Raw genomic sequence first — 23,237 nt, 5'->3', positions numbered from 1 at the left:
CCTACAGGAGGTTAATCTTGGAACCACCTTGTAGATTGGGATTCAGGGCCAGCCCTGTGCCTGGGGGTTCGCCCGGAGGGCATCGGCAGGCAAGTGGATGACATTTCCAAAAAGAGATCATTTTATCGTCTTCTGCTTTTTTGAGAGCTCAGAAAAGAATAACCCTTCTCCCAACGACGAGGTTCTGTATATTTAAATTGCAGTCGTCTCCCCCTCTGTGGTTTCACTGCCTCATGGTTGATCTGGGGCAAGGACTTCACCGGAGGCTTGCTCTCCCCACCCTCCAACACAGGCTCTCGCTGCCCGCTCTGCACCCCGAGGGGCTGCGCTCCTGGGATAGAATTCCATCACCGAGCCATGTAATGAGACAGGGAACTGTGCTAAACAAAGCATCGTAACCCAGCACAGTCCAAGATCAACTATCCATTCACAAGGATGTACCATGCAGGACTCTGGTGCAAGGATGGTGTTTGAGCTCTTCAAATAAAACAAACCTGCCTCCTTTTAGTTGTGATAGCTAAGACCCGTTTGAAAGAAGCCCACAAAAGTAAATAAAATATAAAGGGACAGCTTAATTATTATTACGTGGACACCTGTGTAGCCACCGCCCCAGCCAGGAGGTAGGACATCACTGGTACCACAAACCACTCCCGTTTCCCCCACCCCACTGGGAACACACCCTCGCTTTGATGATACTACTTCCTGGCCTTTTTATTTAAAAAAAAACAAAAAAAAACAAAAAAAACTTCACTACTTAATTACACATCCCTAGATGCTATAGGTTAGTTCTGCCTGTTTTCAAACTTTTTATAAATGGAATCATACAGTATGTATTCTTCTGTGTTTTGCTTTTTTAGGGGACTATTATAGGGTTTGTAAAATGTATTTCTGTTGTCATGTGTGGCCATAGTTCATTCATTTTCATTACCTTAGGGCATTCCATTGAATTAAAATACCATGATAGATTTATCTGCACTATGGTTGTGTAAATGATCTTTCACAATTCGTTCTCTTAAAGGGCTATCAATCTGCAATGCTATGTTCTTTTTGCAGTTTGATCACGTTCCACTGCTGATGAAGTGTAAATTGTCCCCCTATTTCTGACACGTCTTGTCACCTTTCAGGCTGTCTACAGTGGAGCAAATTTACCAAGGATACACTGGAGAAAATGGAGTCATTCTTAACAGTAGCAGCAAAAGTGAACCCTATACCACAGAAGTCATGAGAATTGCCCAAAATAATTCATCTGCATCAAGTAAAAGCTGCAGATTCAACTACTGAGCCTCAGCTCCGCCAACACCAAAGCAAAGCCCATTAGGTACAACGTTGTCACAGCTGAGTGGTACCTTCAAGGCTTGTTGTCCGCGGGGCCCCCGAGGTCCTGGAACCCCCGGACACTTGCAAAATGCACAGCAGCAAGTCCTCTCTGCAATGTTTCCCTGGGAAAAAAGCAAACTCCAGTGAGCAGCAGCAGCAGCAGCAGCGAGGAACTGCATTACATAAGAATCCAATTCACACAAATGGTAATTCACCACCTACAAGCCCATCCTTTTCCATGCGGGGAGGGGAGGCAGCCAATTCAGTGACTTAACACTGAAGAGAGGGGACCAGGTTAGCAACTGCACTGGTGACATAACTTCTCCAAGGACAGGACCTCTATTTATAGAAGGGGCGCTCGCCACACAGATGGCCACAGGCCAGGTGTGCACCAGACTGACTGGTTCCTGGTTGACAGGCTCTGATTTCTCGGGATTTCTGTGGCATAATCCATTGGGGGCTTTTTGTTTGATTCGGGGTTGGTTGGGTTTTTGAGTTCCCCGTGCATTCATTTGTCGAGATGACAAAGGATGAAAGGGCTTGGGGGAACCAACGGTGGCGATGCTCTGGTCTTTCACACTTTTTCATGCGCTAAGGACCATGTACTGCCAAGAGAGCAGACCAAGTAGTCTCGGGAAATACTTATCAAGATTCCAATTTTGGAGGGGGAGGGTAGAACTCAGTGGGAGAGCCCGGGCTTAGCATGCACAAGGTCCTGGGTTCAATCCCCAGTACCTTCATTAATAAACAAACAAACAAACAAACCTAATTACCCCCGAAAGAAAGAAAGCAAGCATTAAAAAAAAAGTTGACACAACATTGTAAACTGACATGCCTCAATAAAAAAAAAAAAAAGCATGAAGATTCCAATCTTGCCTCTGTGGCTCTGTGAATTATGGAGGTTTTTGTTCAACAACTCACCAGATACTGCGACAACCTTTTGCCCAGTTCTCTCGTGCCAATGGTCAGGGGAGTCCTGTAATCAAATCCTTTTCCAAACTCAAAGCTGGAAAACTCATCATGGGCAGTCGTGTTTAGGGAGACCACCAGCAGAGCATCAAGTCCTAGGCAGTGAAAACAACAGATACGGGGCCGGGGGGAGGGTAGAGCTCAGGGGTGGAGCACATGCTTAGCATGCATGAGGTCCTGGGTTCAATCCCCAGCACCTCCATTATAAACAAACAAACCTAATTACTCCCCCAACAACAACAAAAAAGAGTATGTTCTTCATTTAAAAAAAAAAAAACTTTGTTTTTTAAGGAAAAACAGTACAAAAAAAAAAAACAGATAAAAACCTAAGGAACTGTGCATGGAAAAGAAGGAAAGCCTATCATATTTCCACCCGGTGAGCATTATTCAAAGAATCAAAAAGGGGAAAAAAATAAAAGAAAGAAGTGTTCTTGACACGCGGAGAACCCAGCAACAGCTCTGCCTGCATTTTCAGCAGACGTCTGGCCCTGGTTCCTGCCTGTAATGTGAAATCTCCCCAGGAAAAGTATTCAAGACAAACTACCAATCTTACAAGAAAAACACTAGCAGAAAACTGTGCTTGCCACCTCGCCACCAAGTTGAATGCGATTCTTGGGCATTTGAAAGCAATTTTTTAAAAAAGGTATCGTTCATCTTCAGAGTTCTTCTGAATTTTTCTGAATGGAAATTGACGTGAGCTCTCCAGCCGTCTCCACTGCCAGATACCCGGGGAGCCAGGCTCTGGGGGCTGCAGGCGAGGAAAGGCCAGGGTGATTCCCGTCTCCGCTGAACTCTTGGCCGTGCCCCGGAATTCAGTCATTCACTGATTCACTCCCTCCCTCACTCACCTATTAATTCATTGACTTGTCCACTTACTGTTTCCCTCTTTCCATGAAACAAGACCTTGCCTACAGGAGCTTGTTATGTAGTAATCTCTGTACCAGCGATACAAGGTGAAGAAGACGGCCGTCTCCTTCTCTCTGGAGATGTGTGGTCTCACAGGAGAGCAGGCAAGAGGCAGAGAGGTGCTGGGGAGGGCAGCTCAGGGGGCTACGGAAGTCTGCGGGAGATGCTCCTAACTCAGTTTTGGAAGCTCAGGGAAGGTTTCTGCGAAGAAGTGATGTCTAAGCGGGTCATAAAGGATGAATGGAAGTCGGCAAGAGAAAGAACCAGAGACGGCAGGTGGGGAGAAGAACTTGCAGGGGAGCTGAGAGTGGGGAGGGTTCTGCACACAGGGAAAGAGTACGGCCAAGGTCTGGGAGGACGAGGCTGGGAGGACACTGGAGGGAGAGTGGAGAAGGCTCTGATGCTGGGCCACTGAGTGTGAGCAGGGAGGGAAGGCTGGGCTGGGGGGCGGGGCCAGATCCCACAGAGCCCCGCGGGTCAGAAGGGATTCAAGGTTCCAAGCACGGTGGGCAGGTGTCGAGGGGCTTTGAGAAGGGAGGGTGGCACAGCCCAGCCACCAAGCAGGACATGGGTGGAAACTGGACCCCGAGGCCAGCGAGCCTACACCAAGGAAGCTTCCCGTAACGCGCCCCATCTGCCCGCCAGCCGCGCCTCCTGTCTCTGCACACTACTCCCAACCTCTGCATTCAGCTTCCAGCTCAGTCTGAAACTATGACCCGGATGGGGGTGCGGAGTGACGAGTGCTTTTAAAAGTCCACGTGGCTAACTTTCACACAGAAAATCAGACACAGTGGGAAGTGTCTCAGGTCAGATTCTCTACAAGCAGAATCTGAGAGAGGAATCTGGGTGCCTGTGACTTATGGAGGGAGAGACAGAAACAGGAAAGGGAAGGGAAGTTGGGAGCAAGGATGCGTCTCATTAAAGTCTTCACCTTGGTCTGATTCACGAGGGACCCTGGCGTGTAAATTGTACCAGAGTGGACCCACTAAAGGCACGGGGGGCTTTTGTATCCCTCTGCACTGATTGTTCCCGGTCCCCTGCCTCCTAGGTGGGACATGGTGTAACCCACCCCTCTCCAAGTGTCAGGTCACACTGGCATCAGTCAAGGGCACGCGTCTGTAGACGGTCACAGATGTAAGCACGTGGCTGTAGCATCTGCGGCATTTGGGGGATGAGGTGCAGCTGGTCCAGGGCGTTGGGTACCAGTAGCGTTTGCTCCCAGTTCCAGAGCACCTGGGAAGGTAGGGAGCTGTCCAGCACCTTTCAAGCTTCGTCACTGCCATTTTCCATTTCAAACATACCTGCTTCTCTGAGCCTGTCCGATTGATCTTCAAGCACTGCTTTGCTCTCACCCCCAAGACCATCTGAAAAGATGAGTAGCACCTAGAGAAAGAGCAAACCATAGGAGGAGATGGCATGAGAACACAATATACCACTGGGAGGAGGAACACGTTGGGGTGGGAGCTAGAAGGTGACACGGGTACCTGTCCTCGGGATGAAGGTGAATCCTTAAACACGTCCCACATGGACTGCAGGAACTGCGCGTTCAGGTGAGTTGGCCCAGAGACGGTTTCTTGCAGGAGGTTTTCCCATATTGTTTTCTGGTAGATTTGGAACTTGGTAGGGAAACTCTTCTCACTGTTCACCTTAAAGGCCACACTCACCTGCACCTCTGCACCTGCCCCACAGCTCACCCCCCCGATGGAGGAGATGTCCTCTAAAAGGCCTGGGAGGTAGGATTCCAGCCGGGGGTGGCCGTGGAACAGCGGCTGCCCCAGCAGGTGTGTGGAAATGTCGAAGCCGACCACGACGTCCAGAAAGCAGTCTGGAGACCACGGGAAACAAGGTCGAGTTAATGAGCAGATGGAAGCAAGGTAGGATAGACATGGCAAGAGGGAGGAAGCGGTCATGGCCCAGGACTGGAGGGTCCCTGGCACCCAAAGCATCCAAGAAGGAAGATACTGGCTTCTCGATCAAGATGAAACATGGTGTTTCCTCAGTGCCCTTGCAAATGCTATTAAGTTTCAGTAGCTATTTGAAGTCTGATCACAGTCTAGTCTCATTCTCAGTGGCTGGCTTCCTGTGTGTGTGAGTATGTGTGTGTGTGCACGTGTGCATGTATGTGTATGTGTGCGTATGCACACGCACGCGAATGCACGTGTATTTTATTCTTTTAATGATGGCATATTCTGATTCATAGAATTATAACATAGTAAGTATTTGAATTGTCCTTAGGGTCTATTTAACCCAGAGGTCACTAACTCAGATGGCTGTGAAGCCCAGGAGGGTAACGGAAACGAGTCTCGTGGGCAGGGAGTGAGAGATGAAAACAGAGCAGCAACCCGTCTGTTCACTGTTAACTCCAGCCGAGCGTCGCCGGCGGGAAAGGGGGCCCAGTGTGGTCACACTGCCCGATTTTTCAAAGAGAAGCCTAAAATCTACATTTCTTTCTTTGTCTGTTTTGTTTTCCAACTTCATACAATTGCGTTTTTCTTACTGAAGTGTAGCCAGTTTACAATGTTGTGCCAATTTCTGGTGTGCAGCACAATGCTTCAGTCATACATGAATGTACATATATTTGTTTTCATACTCTTTTTCATTATAGATTACTATGAGATATTGAATATAGTTCCCCATGCTATACAGCAGAAACTTGTTGTTTATCTATTTTATGTACAGTGGTTAATATCTGCAAATCTCGAACTCCCAATTTATCCCTTTGCACCCCCAATCCCTGCTGGTGAAATCTACATTTCAGTGGAAAATCTCCAATATGCAAAAGCAGTCAACTAATTCCACAGGCTGTCCACACCAGACAGGACCAACACAACTCGACTGCAAGTCGCCACCTGGTCACCCCTGAGCCCGTCCAGACCGTCGAGGGGGCAGTGACTCGTGGAGGTTGCTGCCGCTGTACCAGAGTTGGAAGCCTGGCTTCCTGATTCCAGCCCCCACCAGGGCTCTTTCCACCACTGTAATCTGCTCCCAGGTGAGCTCCCCAACAGAGGGCTCAGAAAAGCCACTATGTTGTGTGAAAGAAGTGGCTTCAACTGTAACAAGTCAAGAACCAGACGCACCCTGGGGCATTTCCTCATGTTGTGCAAATTCCACAAAGTGTTATCATTCACTGCTGCTTCCTGGGGCTCTGTCCTCCCAGCCCCCAGCCCCAAATGCACAGAACGTGAGTCCCACACGGGGGCCCTCAGCTGGAGCGGAAGGGTGACATCCCCATCAGATGGGCCAGGGCTCAGCATTCATTTCCTCTCTCCCTGTCCCCTTGCCTCACTTCCACTACCCTCCTCACCTTTGCAGCCACTGGCATTTGGGGCCCTCTGGAAATTAAATAATCCCTAAGGATAAGTCAGATCTTCACTATGTTACGATTAGGTGAATGCCATCATTAAGAGACAGACATGCACTCCCACGGACGGACACACACATGCACGTGCACTGAGTCCCTGACAAGCTGGTTTCACAAAGTTAAAATAGTCAAACTTCCAATCAGCAAATGCTCCTTTTACTTACTTCCTATGGGATGCAAGACCTTGTTCTCCGACTTCTGGAAGTGGAGAGGGGAGAAATAGGAGAGGAGTTCCGGGTACTAAGACCTGCATAGACACTGGGTTGCAGAGAGGGGCAGGGCGGACCAGAGGCCATCACCCAGGCCTCCTCCGGCCTCTGCGCCCTTGCCTCTGGGTCTGGGGGAGGCTGGCTGAGCCCAGCCTGCCTGGAAACAGCGGAGATGTCTATTCGCACTGCACACCATTGTACACTGCGCTCTGCTAGACTCGAGACTCCTCGGGAAGCAGACAACTGGGAACTACAGCTGAATAAAAACAAGGAAAGAGCCAGGGGACACTTACTGGTTTTCCCGCAACTCTGGCAGATTTCACGGACCATTCTTTTCTTCACGTCCACCTTCTTCAGCTTATCAAAGTCTTGAAAAGTGATGATTTTTTGAGAATTGCCCGTTATCGGCAGAAGCTGTTCCTTATGAACATCTCTGATGCCCAAAACCAGAATGCAAATTCCGTCTTCTCTCAGGGTCTTCGCTGCAGCTGCCACATCGTAGGTGGGGTCCCCAGATGTGATGACAACCAAAATTTGGGGGACACCAGCGTTTCTTCTGCTCCCAGCAGATGGCTCAAACATAACACCCACTTGTTTAAGGGCCAAGTCCATCCTCGGATGCCCGCCACTCTTGGTGATGGTCTGAATCCGAGCCTTCCGCTGGGCTGGAGTCAGAGAATTTTGCAACTCAATAATTTCTTGGTAGCGGACCCCAAACTGAGCCATCCCAATTTGCATTCTTTGAGACTGACTGTCAAAATCATCCATTAAGTCCGACAAGAAAGTCATCATGGTAACAAATTCTGTATTGGACACCCTAGTCGAGCCATCGCAAAAGAAGATCACGTCGGCTTTTGGAACTTGACAGACTGCAATCGAAGAACAAGAAATCAGTTACTGTCCTTAGGGATTACTGTAAATTTTCCCTTTGTTCTAATAGTTAAACTGCTTTGCTAAATCCTCACATTCGTGGCAAATAAGTGGACAGAGGAGAGAACCACCAGCGGCCCTCGAAGAGCGGGGAAGACAGCAGGGAGGAGAAAAAGGGTCAATTTTGTTTCAAATCTTAATTATTTACACAATTCATTTGAAAGGATGCTGAAAGCTACTCTGGGAAGGAAAGTAAGAAATTTGGCTCCTGAATATGTCCACTAGAAGGTCACGGCGAAGGTGAGGAATCCCTTCTACACACCCCCCCGGGAGGTTCACCCGAGTCACGGCAATGGTACCACTGCCCTGCGATAGTAATCCTGCTCCTATTGTGCCACCACTTTACATCTGTGCTGAGAATGATCATTTAAAAAACGTTTCCAGCATACAACAATGGTTAATATTCATGGCCACCTTAGGAGGAATTATTCTGATTTTAGGCACAGAAATAGAATCGGGAGGAGGAGGGTACAGCTCAGGAGTCGTCTCACAGTCCCCAGTACCTCTATCAAAAAAATAATAAACAAACAAACAAAATAAAATAAAAATATCTGGGGGGAGGATATAGCTCAGCGGTAGAGTGCGTGCTTAGCATGCACAAGGTCCTGGGTTCAACTCCTGGTACCTCCTTTAAATAAATAGATAGATAGATAGATAGATACATAGATAGATAGATAGATCAATGAATAGACCTAATTCCCACCCCCTGCAAGAGGAACAGAATCCAGAGGGTAAGGAACTTGCCTCAGAATACATAACTACTATGCGGTTGAGTTGGTACCTGGGTCCCCTTTACCCTTACATCCAGGATTTTTTCTACTACAAGTTGTTTTAATAATACCATAGCCCAGATATTAAAACTTCACGGGGCAAGTGCTCACAGCTAGTAAACTGGGCACAGGGTCATCTCCCTGAAGGCCAGTGGGAAACGGCCCGTAACCTGGTGATGACCTCCCACACCCAGCTCTAATCAAGTGCAAAGGCTGGGATGCTGCAGCCGGAAGTGATCACGGAAGGTAACTGAGACGTCGGGACATGCGTCGCTGACTTCTGCCTCTTCTGCTTCCCCCTTTTCTTTCACAGCCGTCGTCCCTAATAAACATCTTGCATCCCAGACTCCATCTTAGCATCTACCTCCAAAAGGGCAGGTCCAGGGGATGAGAAGAAGACAGTCCTGCACTCCGAGGAAAAGATGGAAGTCCCAACAACATCCTAAGGTTTGGTGGGGACCCGAGGACCAACAAGAGGCCAAGCCTGCCCAAGGAGCGCCTAGTCTTGTGACAGGCGCACGTGAGGAAACAGCAAACATGTGTCAAGTGCAACCACCTGGAGAAGCAGGAGGTGCAGGAGTTGGGGGACACGGTGGGGACCCTGCCGGGTGCTGGGTCAGGAAACGGGCAAACAAAGGCTGAAATGTGACAGAGAAGCTAGACGTAGCCAGGGGAAGCGGTGGGCTGGTGTGTTCGTGGTGGGTGGAACAGTGCTGGGAGATGCGGGGATTTCAGAATGGCTGGAGAGGCTGTGGGGGGTGGGGCAATAGATGAGGTTGGAAATGTCAGCGGGGGCTACATGGAGCTCGAGAGTTTAGACACTGTGACCCGTGAGCAGATCAGTGACATAGTCCAGCGTGTGTCAGGAAGATTGCTTCATGTTAAAGAGGGACTGGAAGGCACAGGACAGATGGCAAGGGGGGCACAGGCGTAAGAACTGAGGTGGTCCCACTGCCTCGGGACAAGTCACGTTTCCCTGAACATGCAACCATCACGCAGCATCTGAAACCAAGGAGCTGGATTTATTGCTGACTTAAGTAAGGTCCAGCTGCGGAGGTCAGACATATTCTCAGCCAGCACAGCAAATGCTAGGCTGACACAGGCGTTGGGGGAGGTTTTGTTTGGGGCTGGACTGTCTCACAGGGATGAGAGTGGGTTAACGCCAGTCCGAGAAACACGATTTGTGTTGGATACAAAAGTAGGCTGCAAACTGGGGGAGAGGAAGGGAGGGAGGAGGAGAGGAAAAAGAGCAGGAAGTCGGCAGAAGGAGGGGAAGAGGGAAGACAGGAAGCTAGCTGATTGGCTGGTGCGTTGCCCAGGTCGGGAGGACTGGGCCAATAGCCGGCAAGGATTCCAGCCTTCTGAGGAGGGACAGCCGCCCTCCTGGGTGACCTGTCAGTCTCCCCTGCTTCAAGGTCAGGGGCAGATCTCACCGTCTCCTCACTCGGGTGTGATGCCTCCAGCCCATCCTAACCCAGCCGTATCCCATGGAGTGGGCTTTGGCCCCTTCCCTCCCCGTCTCTATGACTCCACATTCAGCTCCCATTCCTCCTTTCTGCACTTGTGGCCCTTATTCAGAAAAACTCATCGCACCACTTGGACGTCCAACGGCCCTACAGGATGTTGATAATCCCATTTAGACGGCCCTGGATCTCTGAAAACAAGTCTACCTGTTGAAACCATGAAACTCTGCACTTGAGTTTGGCCTGAAACTGATGCCCCGTGGTTGCTCTGACACCATCACGCAAACGGAGCGGCACAGGTAACCGTGAATGAGCAGAGGTGAATATGACCCTAAGAAGGGTTCTTCCTGCCAAGAAAAGGGCAACAGCGAGGCCAGAGAGCAAGGAACGCTTCTGAAACCTTCGTGTTGCATCGCTTCAAGGCACACCATGGTGGCGAAGGACCTGTCGACTCCTGCTTCATCAGTGCATTTCTTCCAGAGATGAGAAACACGAAGCCTGAGCAGAGAACGATGCAGCCTGTGACACCCAGGTAATGGGAAGCCAAGACTCATCATTTACTTCCTGCTTAAACTGACTGCCACCCCGGAAGAGGCACTGGAAGCACTTACCCTCTCCTGCGTTGGTGCACATGCTGTCTTGCAGAGACTGGTAGACATCCTTCAGCTTGCTGAAGTCACTCACATGGACAGTGTAGTTTCTGTCCCCCGCCATCATCTCGAGCTCCTCTTGGTTGGCCTGTCCTACACCCACGGCATAGATGACGATGCCCTGGCGCCTCAGCTTCGAGGCTGCGTCCCCGAGCAGGTCTTGGTCGTGGGACACCCCATCCGTGATGACGATCAGCATCTGCTTCACGTTCTGCTTGATGCGGCTGCCGTGCTCCTCCGTGAACAGGCTGCCGGCGTGCTCCAGGGCCCGGGCGGTGTAGGTGCTCCTGCCGGTGTCCCGGCGCCTCCTCAGATGCTCAACGACCGCGGACCTGTTCGAGTAGGTGTTGAGGTAGAAGAGAACCTCGGGCTGGTCAGAGTACGTGAGCGCTCCAAACTGAACTCGGTCCGGGCCCACAGTCCGATTTCTTCACCAGGTGGATGGTGAGGTTCATCATGCTTTCTTGGTCTTGGCGGCTGATGCTGCCTGAGTGGTCCAGCACAAACACGATGTCTAACAGCTTAATCCTTTTACAATCTGAAAGGAGAAGAAGGCAGGCATCGCAAACCTGTTCTGCAGCAGGTTCTACGCCTGGCCGCTCAGGAGGGAAAGCCAACTGACATCTGCCACGAGCCTGCCACGGGCCAGGAGCAACTCTTCACTCAGGGGTGGCTGTTGCCATGTTTTGGAGAAAGAAGAGGAGGCTCTGAGATGTCCCACTTGCCCGGATCATGATTGCAAGGACATCGGCACCTTTAATGGACAGGACCCCATGACCAGTGGTCCCCACGCCTCCCCACTCTGTTCTGCTAAATCTCATTGGGACGTGCCATGCCTTTTGCTAAGTGGTCTTTCAACCAGCAGGGCATGTCAGAAAGTCATTCAGTGTCAGTAGAGTGGTGACACATGACCAGTGTTGGTCCGACCAGCCTGCAGTGCTGAAGGACTCCGGGGCTCAGTGTATACACTGGGAGTTTCACCTGCTCGGCTTCTGGGAGAGAAGCTTTCCCAGGTGCACCAGGCCTCTTCACATCTACCTGTGTTCCTTCCCCTGACCTCCCGAAGTGAAAGTCAGAAAGGCCCCACGTGGCAGCAGAGCTAAACTCCTATCGCCTCATCCTAGCCCCGACCCCTCCTCCACGTGAGAAGCCAAGTGGCCACGCTGCAGGATCTCCAAAGTGTCAGCCAGTTTCCACCCCTTCCTCCCTTCAGTCACTTAAGCATGTGCCTCCCCAGGGCTCCCTTCCTGCCCCCTCCCACCTGCCTACCCTACCTCCAACCCTTATTTCTGGCAACCAGGTCTCAAAATTCCAAGTCTCATCCACTTGTGGAAGAGCCCAGGCTGTGTCAGGAGGAACCTGGGGCCGTGACCCACTGGGATGTGGCGACTAGTCACCACTGGGTGAACATTTAATGAGTCGACTTGATAAACATGTATGAGGTGAGCTCATACACAAGTCAGCTAAAGTTTCACAGCACCGAGAGGCTCGGAATCACTTTTTGGAGGAAGAAAAAACTTCCAGTTAAGCTGTGACAAGGGAAATCTTAGAGCTATTGCCTGAAACTCAGAGTTTATCTTAATTTGTTAACTTTCTGAAGTTTTCACACACGGGATTCTGAAGAACGAAGTCCAAAGGAGGTGTCTGTGTTGCCAGAGGAACAGCATACAAGAAATGTACTAATGCTTTGGTCTGTTCCCTTCATGGTGTCCAAAACACAGATCACAACATGTGATAGATTTATAGCAAGTTCTCACTCAAGAACCATTAAAATTGACAGGCTTGTGGGGAGGGCAGAGCTCAGTGGTAGAGCACACACTTAGCATGCACCAAGTCCTGGGTTCCATCCCCAGTACCTCTATTAAAAAAAAAAAAAAAACCTAACTACCTCCCCCTCTACAAAACAAAAAGAAAAGAAAAAAAACTGATGGGCTCAAACTGCAGGTTGTTCAATATAATTCAAAAAGCGCTACAGTTTGTCAGATGAAAAGGATGATGCCTCACTCCCAAGCAATTATTTTTTTTTTAAAGTAACAAGGTGAAGTTTTCCAAAGAGATGGATGCATGAACAGGCACATGTGAAATGCTAAGCTGACTGAGGGTAAGAAGGCTAACACAAAGTAATGAAAACACACACCATATATTTAAAACACAGAGGGTTTTGCTGGGGCGGCTGGAGTGCGCTTAGGATATTGTACTTAACTAACAGGACGATGAATTTGTATCTCTAATTAGTTACTGCTTAACAATGGTTATAGGCAGCCAAGAAACAATTTGGAGGAGTCAGCTGGGATTAAAAACTGGCTCTGGAGAACTCTAGGTACACAGGTATTAAAGAGCTGGAAGTTACATATATAAATCTGAGACCCTCTTGGAATATATTTGAAGTCATCAAAGTCAGACTACTTTGCTGACAAGTTAGTGGACAAAATTGCAATATCCCTAGAAATCATGAGTCATGAGTGTTTTACTCAATATAGAGAAGACCAAAAGTTAAGACTGAAGTCCAGAGTGCCAGTCACTGTCCACCCCACTCTGAAGTCGTCAGCACCCACCCTCGAGCCCTGAAGGGTGACAGGGTCCCTTACCGTGAAGAGCGCACACACGGAAGACAAGCTTTTTCTCTATAGCCTTTAGATCATCGAAGTTCTCAACATGGAAGACCAGGCTGCTGTCCCCACTGATCTCCTCCAGCTGAGACCTAACGGCACCGTACACCCCCACGGAGAAGATGGTCACACCTTTGTCCCGAAGGGCTCTCGCGGGGTCTCTGACTTCATCTTGGGCTTCTCCATCCGTGATGAGGATGAGGAACTTTCTGACTGTGGGACGGCCCCCCCTGGGCTCGGTGAAGTAGTCAGCTACGAAGGTTAGTGCACTTCCAGTCAAAGTGTTCTGGTCGATGTGAGACATGCTGTCTATGGCATCAGAAATTTCTTCTTGTGTGAAGTATTTGTCAAGCTGGAATTCTTCCTTATTATAGTCACTGAACTGGATGACACCAATCCGGACTTTGTCTGGACCAACCTGAATCTTAGCTAATAGGTTTTTCATGAAGGTTTTCATTTTCACAAAATTTTCAGGTCCTATACTCCTAGAACCATCCACCAGAAACATGATGTCAGCCTTCATGTCTTCACATCCTGCACGTAATCAAAAAGACCAGAAATAAACCAGGTTGGCATGGCTCTCAGGATCCATGCAGACAGTAAAGCAGAAATAAATCCATTAATCAGAAAATATCAAAAATTAACTCAAGCAACTGCCGTTGCACCTGAAAGTGTTACTTCTTTTATAGAAGCCTGTTGACTAGAACCCTAAATCAGAAATTCACTGAAGATGACCTAAGAAGTTTTAAAGAAGAAATGCAACTCCCGGAGTATGCATTCATTCATTCGTTTCTTCATGCATGCATTATGCATTTATTCATAATTCACTCATTCATAATTCTTGATGTGTACAAAATGGCAAACTTCAGGCTATGGGTTAAAGACACAATGGTGATCAAAAAAGGAAATCAGAGAAGAGCAATCAATTTTAGACACTAATATGAGTAATATTCTATGGTTTTATGTATTTTCTTGAAACACAAAGTTCCCAGGAATATTTATATAGCACAATTTTCTGGGATAATTTAAAGTGATTTGATAAACACTATAAATCAACATTAGAAATTGGGGTCAAAAGCTTTTACGAGAGGTAATAAAGACATTAGTAAGTATGTATCCATTCAACATGGACTGTTTATTTATACATAAAATTTGTAGATATCCTACTGATGGGAAGTGGACATATATATGCACATGTAAATAGGTATCTGTACACATATATACACATAGAATACTAATTTCTATAAGCCATAAAATATGTTAATAACTCATAGTACAGGTGTGTGTATATGTATACATACATATACATATACGTACTATCGTGCATATATATTATATATAGGTAAATATATATTTATATTACATACGTTTATACATTAATATATTAATGTATATTAATAATATACTAAGACAAATATGTATTTATTTATATATATCACATATAGACAAAAGGGTTAAGACTAAGAAGATACATGCTAAAGACAATATATTTACAGGCTGTGTAAACGCAGCATGTATCTTCTTAGTTACCACCTCCATTTTCTTACCAGCCCCCCCCCACTATGCGCAGAGTCTATCCCATACTATTTGAAAATGAACAGTGAGCATCAGCCCTAGAAGAATTAAAAGATGCTGACTATTTTTAATAACTTGTATAAGGCCCACCAGGGGGCACTAAGGCCATCACTGGAGATCCGCAGCTGCCCTGGGGCCATTTTGGAAGTTGTAAACAGGGAAGTCACTGAAGATGCTGGTGTCCTTGGCAAAGCCCCAGTGCTGTGAAATGTGCAAGGCTCTCTTCCAGGAAACGCACGTCAGAAGAAAAGACTTATACATGTGGTTTACTATTCACAGAATCTACCTTCTTGCCTCTACTTGGAACAGAGACTGTTTCTTGTCCTCTGCTATCGGTTCCCCCATCTCTTCCATGTCAATAAAGTTTCAACTGGGCAGATGGTCACCCAGGTACAGACTATATTTCCCAGGCTTCCTTGAAGCTAGATGGGGGCCCTGTGACTGTGTTCTGGCCAACAGGTCTGAGCAGGAGTGATCTGGCCGCTTCTGCGTCTTAATAGCGAAACAATGGAGCTCTCCTGGCCCCATCTCCCTTCCCACAAATGCAAGGTGATGGGAACAGACGCTCCACTTTTGACCTAGAGATGGATGCTCTGTTGTGCATGGACCAGCCTCTTTGCTAGACCAGGACGGCTTACCCTGGACCGTGACACAGGAGTGAAACAATATTCCGGGTTGTGCAGTGTGCGGTCCTTTTGCTGGAGCAGTTGAAACTGCCCCTTAACCAATATGCTGTGTCTCCCTCCATCCACCTCTGCTGAGACCAGTCAGGCTTTTTCTAGGCCCTTCAGCTCAGCTCCTTAGCCTTTCTGCCTCTGTTCTCCATCTCGTGGCCCATTTCCTGGCCCACAGTTTGCCTCCTCCATTGAGTGTGCCAGGGGTTGGGCTTCTGAAATGCAATTCCCTGACCTACAAAAAGCATACTGCATCTCTTCAGACTGGTCCATGACCTCCTCCCTGGAGAGACCTGACTTACAATCCAGCTTATGCTTCCTGAAGCCCTTTTACTCTCCTTGGCATCAGCTCCAGGAAACGTCAGGGAACATTGACTCTGGTCCTCTTTCTAAGACATCCTGAAGACCCCACGCTGCTACTGCCCACAACAGGAAGAAAAACCGATTACATTGTGATTTAGGATTTTGCTTTGAGTCCTGCTTATGGGCTCGCTTAGTTTTCTTTTGATTTGAGTGACTCAGAGAAAATTCCAACACACTGTCACTTTTGTAAGTTCAAATAAGTGAGAATTCTTTTCCTTTTCTCCTCAGGGCACACCTCAGCCAACTTTTACAAGAGCTAAGTTTTATGCAGCGCTGACCGTGGGCCAAGCACTCTTCTAAGTGTCCGCACACATTATTACCTTTAAGTTTCACAAGAAGCCTACACACAAGGGACCAAGGCAGGAAGACAGTAAGTAACCACTCCAGGTTGGCAGCCCATCACTGATAAAGCTGGCGTGTGGACTTTGATGCTTTGACTCCTGCATCCTTTATCCTAATCCAGAAGCTAACATGCCTCTCAGCAGACAGCATTTTCATGTGCTAAGACCAGCCATCAACACATACCATCTTCCATTAGTAAGTGGCTATGTTAATAAGAGAAATAACAATCAGGTACACGAATTTGCAAGTTTGTTCTCCCTAACTTTTGGTTACTTGGTTTTTAGCCAGAACAAAAATACAAATACGTGTTTCTGTATGTACCAGGGTTTCATATGTACCAGATCTGCGTTCACCATAGAGGAATAATGGCTGGTGTTTATGACACTAAACCTACAAGGATACTCTGATGTAGGCACTGTCCTGATTTTACAGATGAGCAAGTTCAAGGCTCAGGTAGTGAAGCGAGTTGAACCCTAATCTAGTTAAAGTCAGAGCTCATCTTCTTTTCTACTGTACTTACCTGCCTCAGTGAGTGTGTGTACATGTACGCACGCGCGCGCGCACGCACACACACACACACACACACACACACAGGATATAGTGCCTCCTACCCCTCACAGAAGTGGGCTTTGTCAAGGCAACAACACTCTTAGCAACCTTCCCGCTTCTGACTTCCAAGATGGCCCCAGGACAGCTGTCTGTAGAGGGATTCTCCAATCTCGGCTACGGGTTTCAAATGAGGGGCTGAATCCCTCCACAGTTGTGAAAGAAGTCAGCAAAGTGTCAGCCAGACCACTGGTCCCCTCGCTCCTTGTCTGAGCCTGGCTATTTGTCCACCTGAAGCCACGAATGAGGTACAGGGAATAAAGCCTTTTTGTTTGGCTTACCTTTCTCACTGCAGATGCTGCGAACAACCTCGTCTTTTATGCTCTTTAAAGAATCAAAGTTCTGCCCAAAACTAACCCTCTCCTCTTGCCCAGCAATTTGTAGTAGTTCTATCTTGTTGGCCTCCCCGATGCCGACTGCATGAATGGTGATGTGTTCAGCCCGCAGTCTCTCAGCAGGTTCCACAACGCCATCCGTTGACATCCCGTCAGTCAACACAACGAGGTAACAGGGGACCTCGGTGGTCCTGTGTCTCCTGTCCTCCCTGATCACTCGCAGCATGAAGTCCAGTGCTGCCCCAGTCAAAGTGCCGCCTTTGAGTTGCTTGATGTTAGAAACAGCCTGCTTTAATTTCACATCATTAGAATAGTGACTGATATTAAATTCCACTTCCGTCGTGTCTGAAAACTGCACAGTGCCAACTTGGACTTTGCCTGGGCCGATGCTAAACATATCTATCACTGCCGTCATAAATGCCTTGATTTGCTCAAAGTGTTTGTCCTCAATGCTGCCGGAGCCGTCGATGAGGAAATAGAGATCGGCCTCTTTTGTATCCACACAGCCTGCAGAAAAATGTAAAGTGGAAACTGCATTTTCCATGAATTACAGAGAATCTGGAGTGAACATTCCAAGTGGGTTTGCACAGGAGCACGAGGCTGGGAAGGTTCTAAAGAATGAGGACCCTTCAGAAGCCTGGACACTTTCCTAAGCACATTCATGCCCGTTTTCGCCTTTGAAATTTACAATCTCATGAGGAAATTGAAACTGAAGGAGACATAGGGGTTTGTCTGAGGTCACACGGCCAGTAATTATAGGGTAAGGACCAGATTCCCAAGTATCCAGGCTCTTAGTTAAAATCGTTCTAGTATTGACACCTGCCTTTTCAGACAGTTTCTGCCTTATATTTCCTAAGAAATGGGATGGGATAGATGACCTTCTGTTCTTATTTCCCCAATAACCTCTTCTGCCTGGAGCAACTAGAACAATATACTTAAAGCTAGAACAAGGCAGCGCTATTTACAGCAGCCAAGACAAGGAAGTAACCTAAACGTCTATTGAAGAGGACTGGATAAAGAAGCTGTACTATATTTATACAATGGAATACTACTCAGCAGTAAAAAGAATGAAATATAGAGAACAAACTTATGGTTACCAGCAGGGGAAGGGGGTGGGAAGGGATAAATTGGGAGCTTGAAATTTGCAGATACTAACTACTGTATATAAACTGGATAAACAACAAGTTTCTTCTGCATAGCACAGGGAACTATATTCAATATCTTGTAGTAACCTACAATGAAAAAGAATATGAAAACAAACATATATACATATACATACAACTGAAACATTATGATATACACTAGAAATTGACACATTGTAAACTGACTATACTTCAATAAAAAAAATTTAAAACAAGATTAAAAAAAGAGTGAAATAATGCCATCTGCAACAACATGGATGGACCTAGAGATTATCATACTAAGTGAACTGAGTCAGACAGAGAAAGACAAATATGATACCACTTATATGTGGAATCTAAAAAAGAAAAAAAAAACACAAATCTTATTTACAAACCAAAAATAGATTCACAGACATAGAAAAAAACTATGGTTACCAAAGGGGAAGGGAGGAGAGGGATATTTAGTTTGGGATTAGCAGATACAAACTACTATATATAAAATAAACACCAAGGTCCTACTGTACAGCACAGGGAACTATACTCAATATCTTGTAATAACCTATAATGAAAAAGAGTCTGAATATATATATGTATATGTATAACTGAATCCCTTTGCTGTACACCTGAAACAATTGTAAATCAACTACTACTTCAATAACAAAATTAAAAAAAAAAACCAAGAACTAGACCATATTACTCTTCAACTTAAATGATTGATTACTGCATTTAGAATTTAAACATGAAAAGTCAGCCTGGTCTTTCCCCCTGCTTCTCTCTCTGACCCTGTTTCCAGCTGTTCTTCATCTTACTCACCGTGTTCCAACTACATGGGCTCCTCTCTCTGCTTTAAACATGCCCCAGGGCTTTTGCACATGCCCTCCCCTTTCCTGGAATACTCTTCCCCCCAAATATTCACATGGCTGATTCATTCTCATCTCAATGATGTGCCAACACAAATGGCAGTAAAAAGTCCTTCTCTTCCCTTCCAGCTAAAGCACAGCAATCACTGTCTCTCTAGTCACCCCATTTGTTTTCCTTATGGTGCCCATTACCTTCTGAAATACCCTATTCATTTGTTCATGGGCCACAGAATGTCATCTCCACGAGGGCAGAGACTTGACTTAGTTTTCCTCTTCCACCTAGTAGGCCTGGTACATCCCAGGATTTCAACAAAAAAATGTTGAATAAAAAAGCTCTCAGTGTTCCTTCCTGTGCTGAGCAGATTCTGTGAGAAAGTGCTTTAACATTCCTAATAGCCTGCTCACAACTCTGTCTAGTCCTCGGTGAAACTGGGTAGAAGAAAACAGCACGCCTTGAAAACTTAGGTTATGTGCGCAAAAGGTTGAGGATGTTTATTTTTTTTAACTTTTTTTATTGATTTATAATCATTTTACAATGTTGTGTCAAATTTCAGTGTGGAGCACAATTTTTCAGTTATACATGAACATATATGTAATTCATTGTCACATTTTTTTCTCTGTGAGCTACCGTAAGATCTTGTATATATTTCCCTGTGCTATACAGTATAATCTTGTTTATCTACTCTGCATTTTGAAGGATCTTTAAAATACAGGACAATTTAGTCACTTCAAAACTATTTTCTTTCTGGATAGTTTTTGGGTGGAGGGGATTTATAGCTACTGACACTCCTGTAGGCTACAGTGAGTTGGTCCTTAAGAAATAAGAAATTTTGGAAATACATGTAACCCTGAGCATTAAATTACGAAATCTACATGTAAAGTATTAGGGCAAAGATAAGCAGTGATCTGCAAAAGACAGGGTTGATCCCAGGCCAGCAAAACTTAACAGCAGACAGAATGAACGGATTTATACAGCTAATAAAGAAGAATTAGGTATTCTTCAGAAGGAAGAATGGTGGTCAGCAATGAAGTAGAGAAAAACCCCCGAGTCCTAGCAGGCAACCATGGCAAGACCCATCCAACCCCACCTGGAGCCGGGCTGGTCCAATACACTAGCCACTAGTCACACACTGCTATTAAAATGTGAAATCAAGCAGCTTAAAATTAAATACAATTTAAAAGAAAGCTCTTCAGTTGTCATAGCCACATTTCAAGGTGCTTAACAGTCCTATGTGGCCAGCTGCCTAACATTCTGGATGGTATAATTATAGAATATTTCCATCAAAAAAGTTCAATTGGACAGTGCTGAAGAAAAATGTGTCCCCTGGCCCACGACCTCACCTGCACAATTATGTCAAGAGAGAGGCAGAGATGCAGATCTATATATCTGATTTTAAATTACATTCCCCTGATTAAATACCGCTAGACATTTCAGTCACAAAACTAACTCCCTTGCTCTGATTCTACAACCTCCAGCACTCTTTGGATGACAATTTAGCTGCTCACTGGTCTACATGCCTACAGGGACAGACTATATTTCTCAGAGGACATGAATGTCCAGGACCCTGAGCACCAAAAGTTCCATTACAAAGGTAATTGCCATCCTTTTGTTATACATCAGTCCCTCGGTTTGGTTAATGTGAGTCTTCCCTGGACTGAACAAAGTTCTAGTTAATAAATGAAATGCCTACTAGTGCCAGATGTGGTGGGTACCTCAGGGACCGTCAATATTGATGAATTCTCTCTGTCTGACCACTCTAAAACTGCACAGCTAGCTACCCAACTCTAGACCATGGCAAATTCACTACAGTAGTGGTTCTCCAGTATTCCTAGTGTGAGTTCATTGGGGAGCTTTCTAAAATGCAAGTGCCTAGGCCCTACCCACAGAGACTAGAGTCATTGGGTTGGGCCACTGAATTGCTCACAAGCTTCGCAGCAAACTCTGATAAGTTCACAGTAGACACTTTGGGTGCCCTGCCCGTAACCTCTCAAGTCCTTTACTATTTTGTGTATACCAGTTTCCGTGCTCTCATTCCAACAGCTAGGACCTGTGTCTGCTGGTACATGGGCTGCTTTCCAGCTGTTGAAAGTGTCTGGAATGTGTCTGGAAATGTATATTCCCTCAAGTATGCTGGAATAGAAATTCTCTTGTTACCTTGCCCCTTGACGACTCTAAGGTTTCACCCGTGCTGTCTCTAGACTGGTTCTGTGGATCTGACCCTCCCTGAGAGTTTCCTTATCATCCTGCCCTCATGTTCCCAAATCCTCACTTCCCTACCCACCCCCAGTTTTTCCTGTGTATATTTCTAATCCATTGATTTCACATGACTCCTTATCTACCATCTATTTCTGAGGAACTCAATCTAACTCAGGTACCAATGTGTGAGAGCCACTGAATTAACAAGAAGTCACTTACTAAGATCTTCTGAAAGATAGCCATCCCCTTGGATGGCCCTTGCCCTAGCCTCGGTCCTGTATCTTCCCATTTAGAAATTCTATAACAATAATAGCTTTTTGTCACATGACTGCAAACTCTCTGAGATAGATCACACTACACATCTCTCCTATGCTCTAAAAGTTTGTACTAGACCAAGGCGACTGCCACTCTGAGGGACTCCCTGTGTATCACTCAGGAAGTAAGAGGGGCCTGGTTTCTTGCTGCTGCCTTGCAATGTTTATGTGCCAGAGGAAATTCAGGGCTGGCCCAGGGTGCGCCCTTAAACCTTCAATTGACTAATCTGAATTTAAAATTAACCCTTAGCAGGGTAGGTATAGAGCTCAGTAGTAGAGTGTGTGCTTAGCACGCACAAGGTTCTGGGTTCAATTCCCAGTACCTCCATTAAAAAAAAAACACTTTCATATCATTGGAGGATTATAATTCTCTACCATGTGAATGCTGCCAAATTCGAGTCCCAATTGTTGGGCAGCATTTTATCTGCAGGGAAATGTGTGAAGGCAACAGATATCTCAGAAATTAGATAAATTCAAAGCCACATCAAGTCTCTTTAGGCAAGTATCTCTGAGCATCTTTGAGAAGAGCTCAGCAAAACCACAGCAGATTCACAGAGCATCTCAAATAGGATATCCTCCCTTTGAATGATGGAGGAAAATAATTTTAAAAGATTAAAAAGTGAGAAAAAATCATGGTTGAGGATAAAGAAATAAATACAATGATAACCCCTGCAAGGCTTTTGTAAGAGCAAAACATTGACAATGATTTCTACAGCCAACAATTTAGGAGGTGTTAAACAAATTATGTCATATCCACAAGATGGAATATTATTTCCAATCTTTAAAAAAATGTTGCAAAAGAATGTTTAAGGAATTGGACAAAAGTTCATTCTATAAGGTTCATAGAAGAGTGAGGAAGGCATATAGTACTGGTTATCCCCAACATCCATTCTCCCCTTCTATACCAATTAGTCCCCAGTATTTGCCTAGGAACTTGGCTGCCCAGATAAACACTACACTTTCTAGCCATCATTTTTACAATGAGGTGTGACACGTGACCACGTTCTGGCCAATGGGATGTCAGCAAAGGTGGTGTGTGCAATTCCTAGGAGTGTCCTTGAAGAAAAGGAGGTGGAAACCTGCCGTTTTCCTTCTCTTCCATTGTTCTTGTTGCTGGATGTGAATGTAATGCCAGGAGCAGTTATCCTGGATTATGATGCTGAGATCAGAGGCAAACACAAAAAACAACAACTTAGAAAGAGACAGGGTCCCTGACACTGTGGTGTATCACCCAGCTTTTTAAACCTACCTTAGGACTTATGTGTGAAACAGAAAAAAAAATAGGTTTCATCCTGTTTAAATCATTGCTATGTTTTTTCTTTTGTTAGTCACACTCAGCTATAATTGTGACTGATACAAGGTACCTAACAGTGCATTCCTGCACTGTCCAATATGACAACCACCAGCCTGTGGCTATTCTAATAAAGAGAAATTAAAATTAAATTATATTTAAAACTCATTTCTTCAGTTATATTACCCACATTTCAGGTGCTCAATAACCATACTTGGCTGCCTTATTGGACAGTGAAGAGAAGGAACATTTCCAGCACTGCAGAAAATTCCATTCAACAGCACTGATATTCACAATGTTACATCCTTTTTAAAAAAAAAATGTGTGTGTGTGTATGAGTGTCAAGAGAGAAGAGAATAAAAGATAAGAGAAATA

The 23,237-nt window shown here is 46.0% G+C and overlaps 1 protein-coding gene across 1 annotated transcript in view; it reads right to left on the bottom strand.

Annotated features, from left to right (window-relative positions):
• COL6A5 (collagen type VI alpha 5 chain) overlaps positions 1-23,237 on the bottom strand; it is a 117,076-nt gene that overhangs the window by 68,726 nt on the left and 25,113 nt on the right. Inside the window, 9 exon segments of the mRNA XM_014566446.2 lie at positions 1,347-1,439; positions 2,239-2,381; positions 4,494-4,575; positions 4,677-5,017; positions 7,056-7,631; positions 10,537-10,993; positions 10,995-11,113; positions 13,164-13,718; positions 17,026-17,586. Coding sequence (XP_014421932.2) covers positions 1,347-1,439; positions 2,239-2,381; positions 4,494-4,575; positions 4,677-5,017; positions 7,056-7,631; positions 10,537-10,993; positions 10,995-11,113; positions 13,164-13,718; positions 17,026-17,586 — 2,927 coding nt within the window.

This window comes from Camelus ferus, chromosome 1, assembly GCF_009834535.1.
Source record: "Camelus ferus isolate YT-003-E chromosome 1, BCGSAC_Cfer_1.0, whole genome shotgun sequence".
NCBI classification, from domain to species: domain Eukaryota; kingdom Metazoa; phylum Chordata; class Mammalia; order Artiodactyla; family Camelidae; genus Camelus; species Camelus ferus.
The sequence above is the reverse complement of the archived record's forward strand: the minus strand, read 5'-3'. Positions and strand labels throughout refer to the sequence as shown.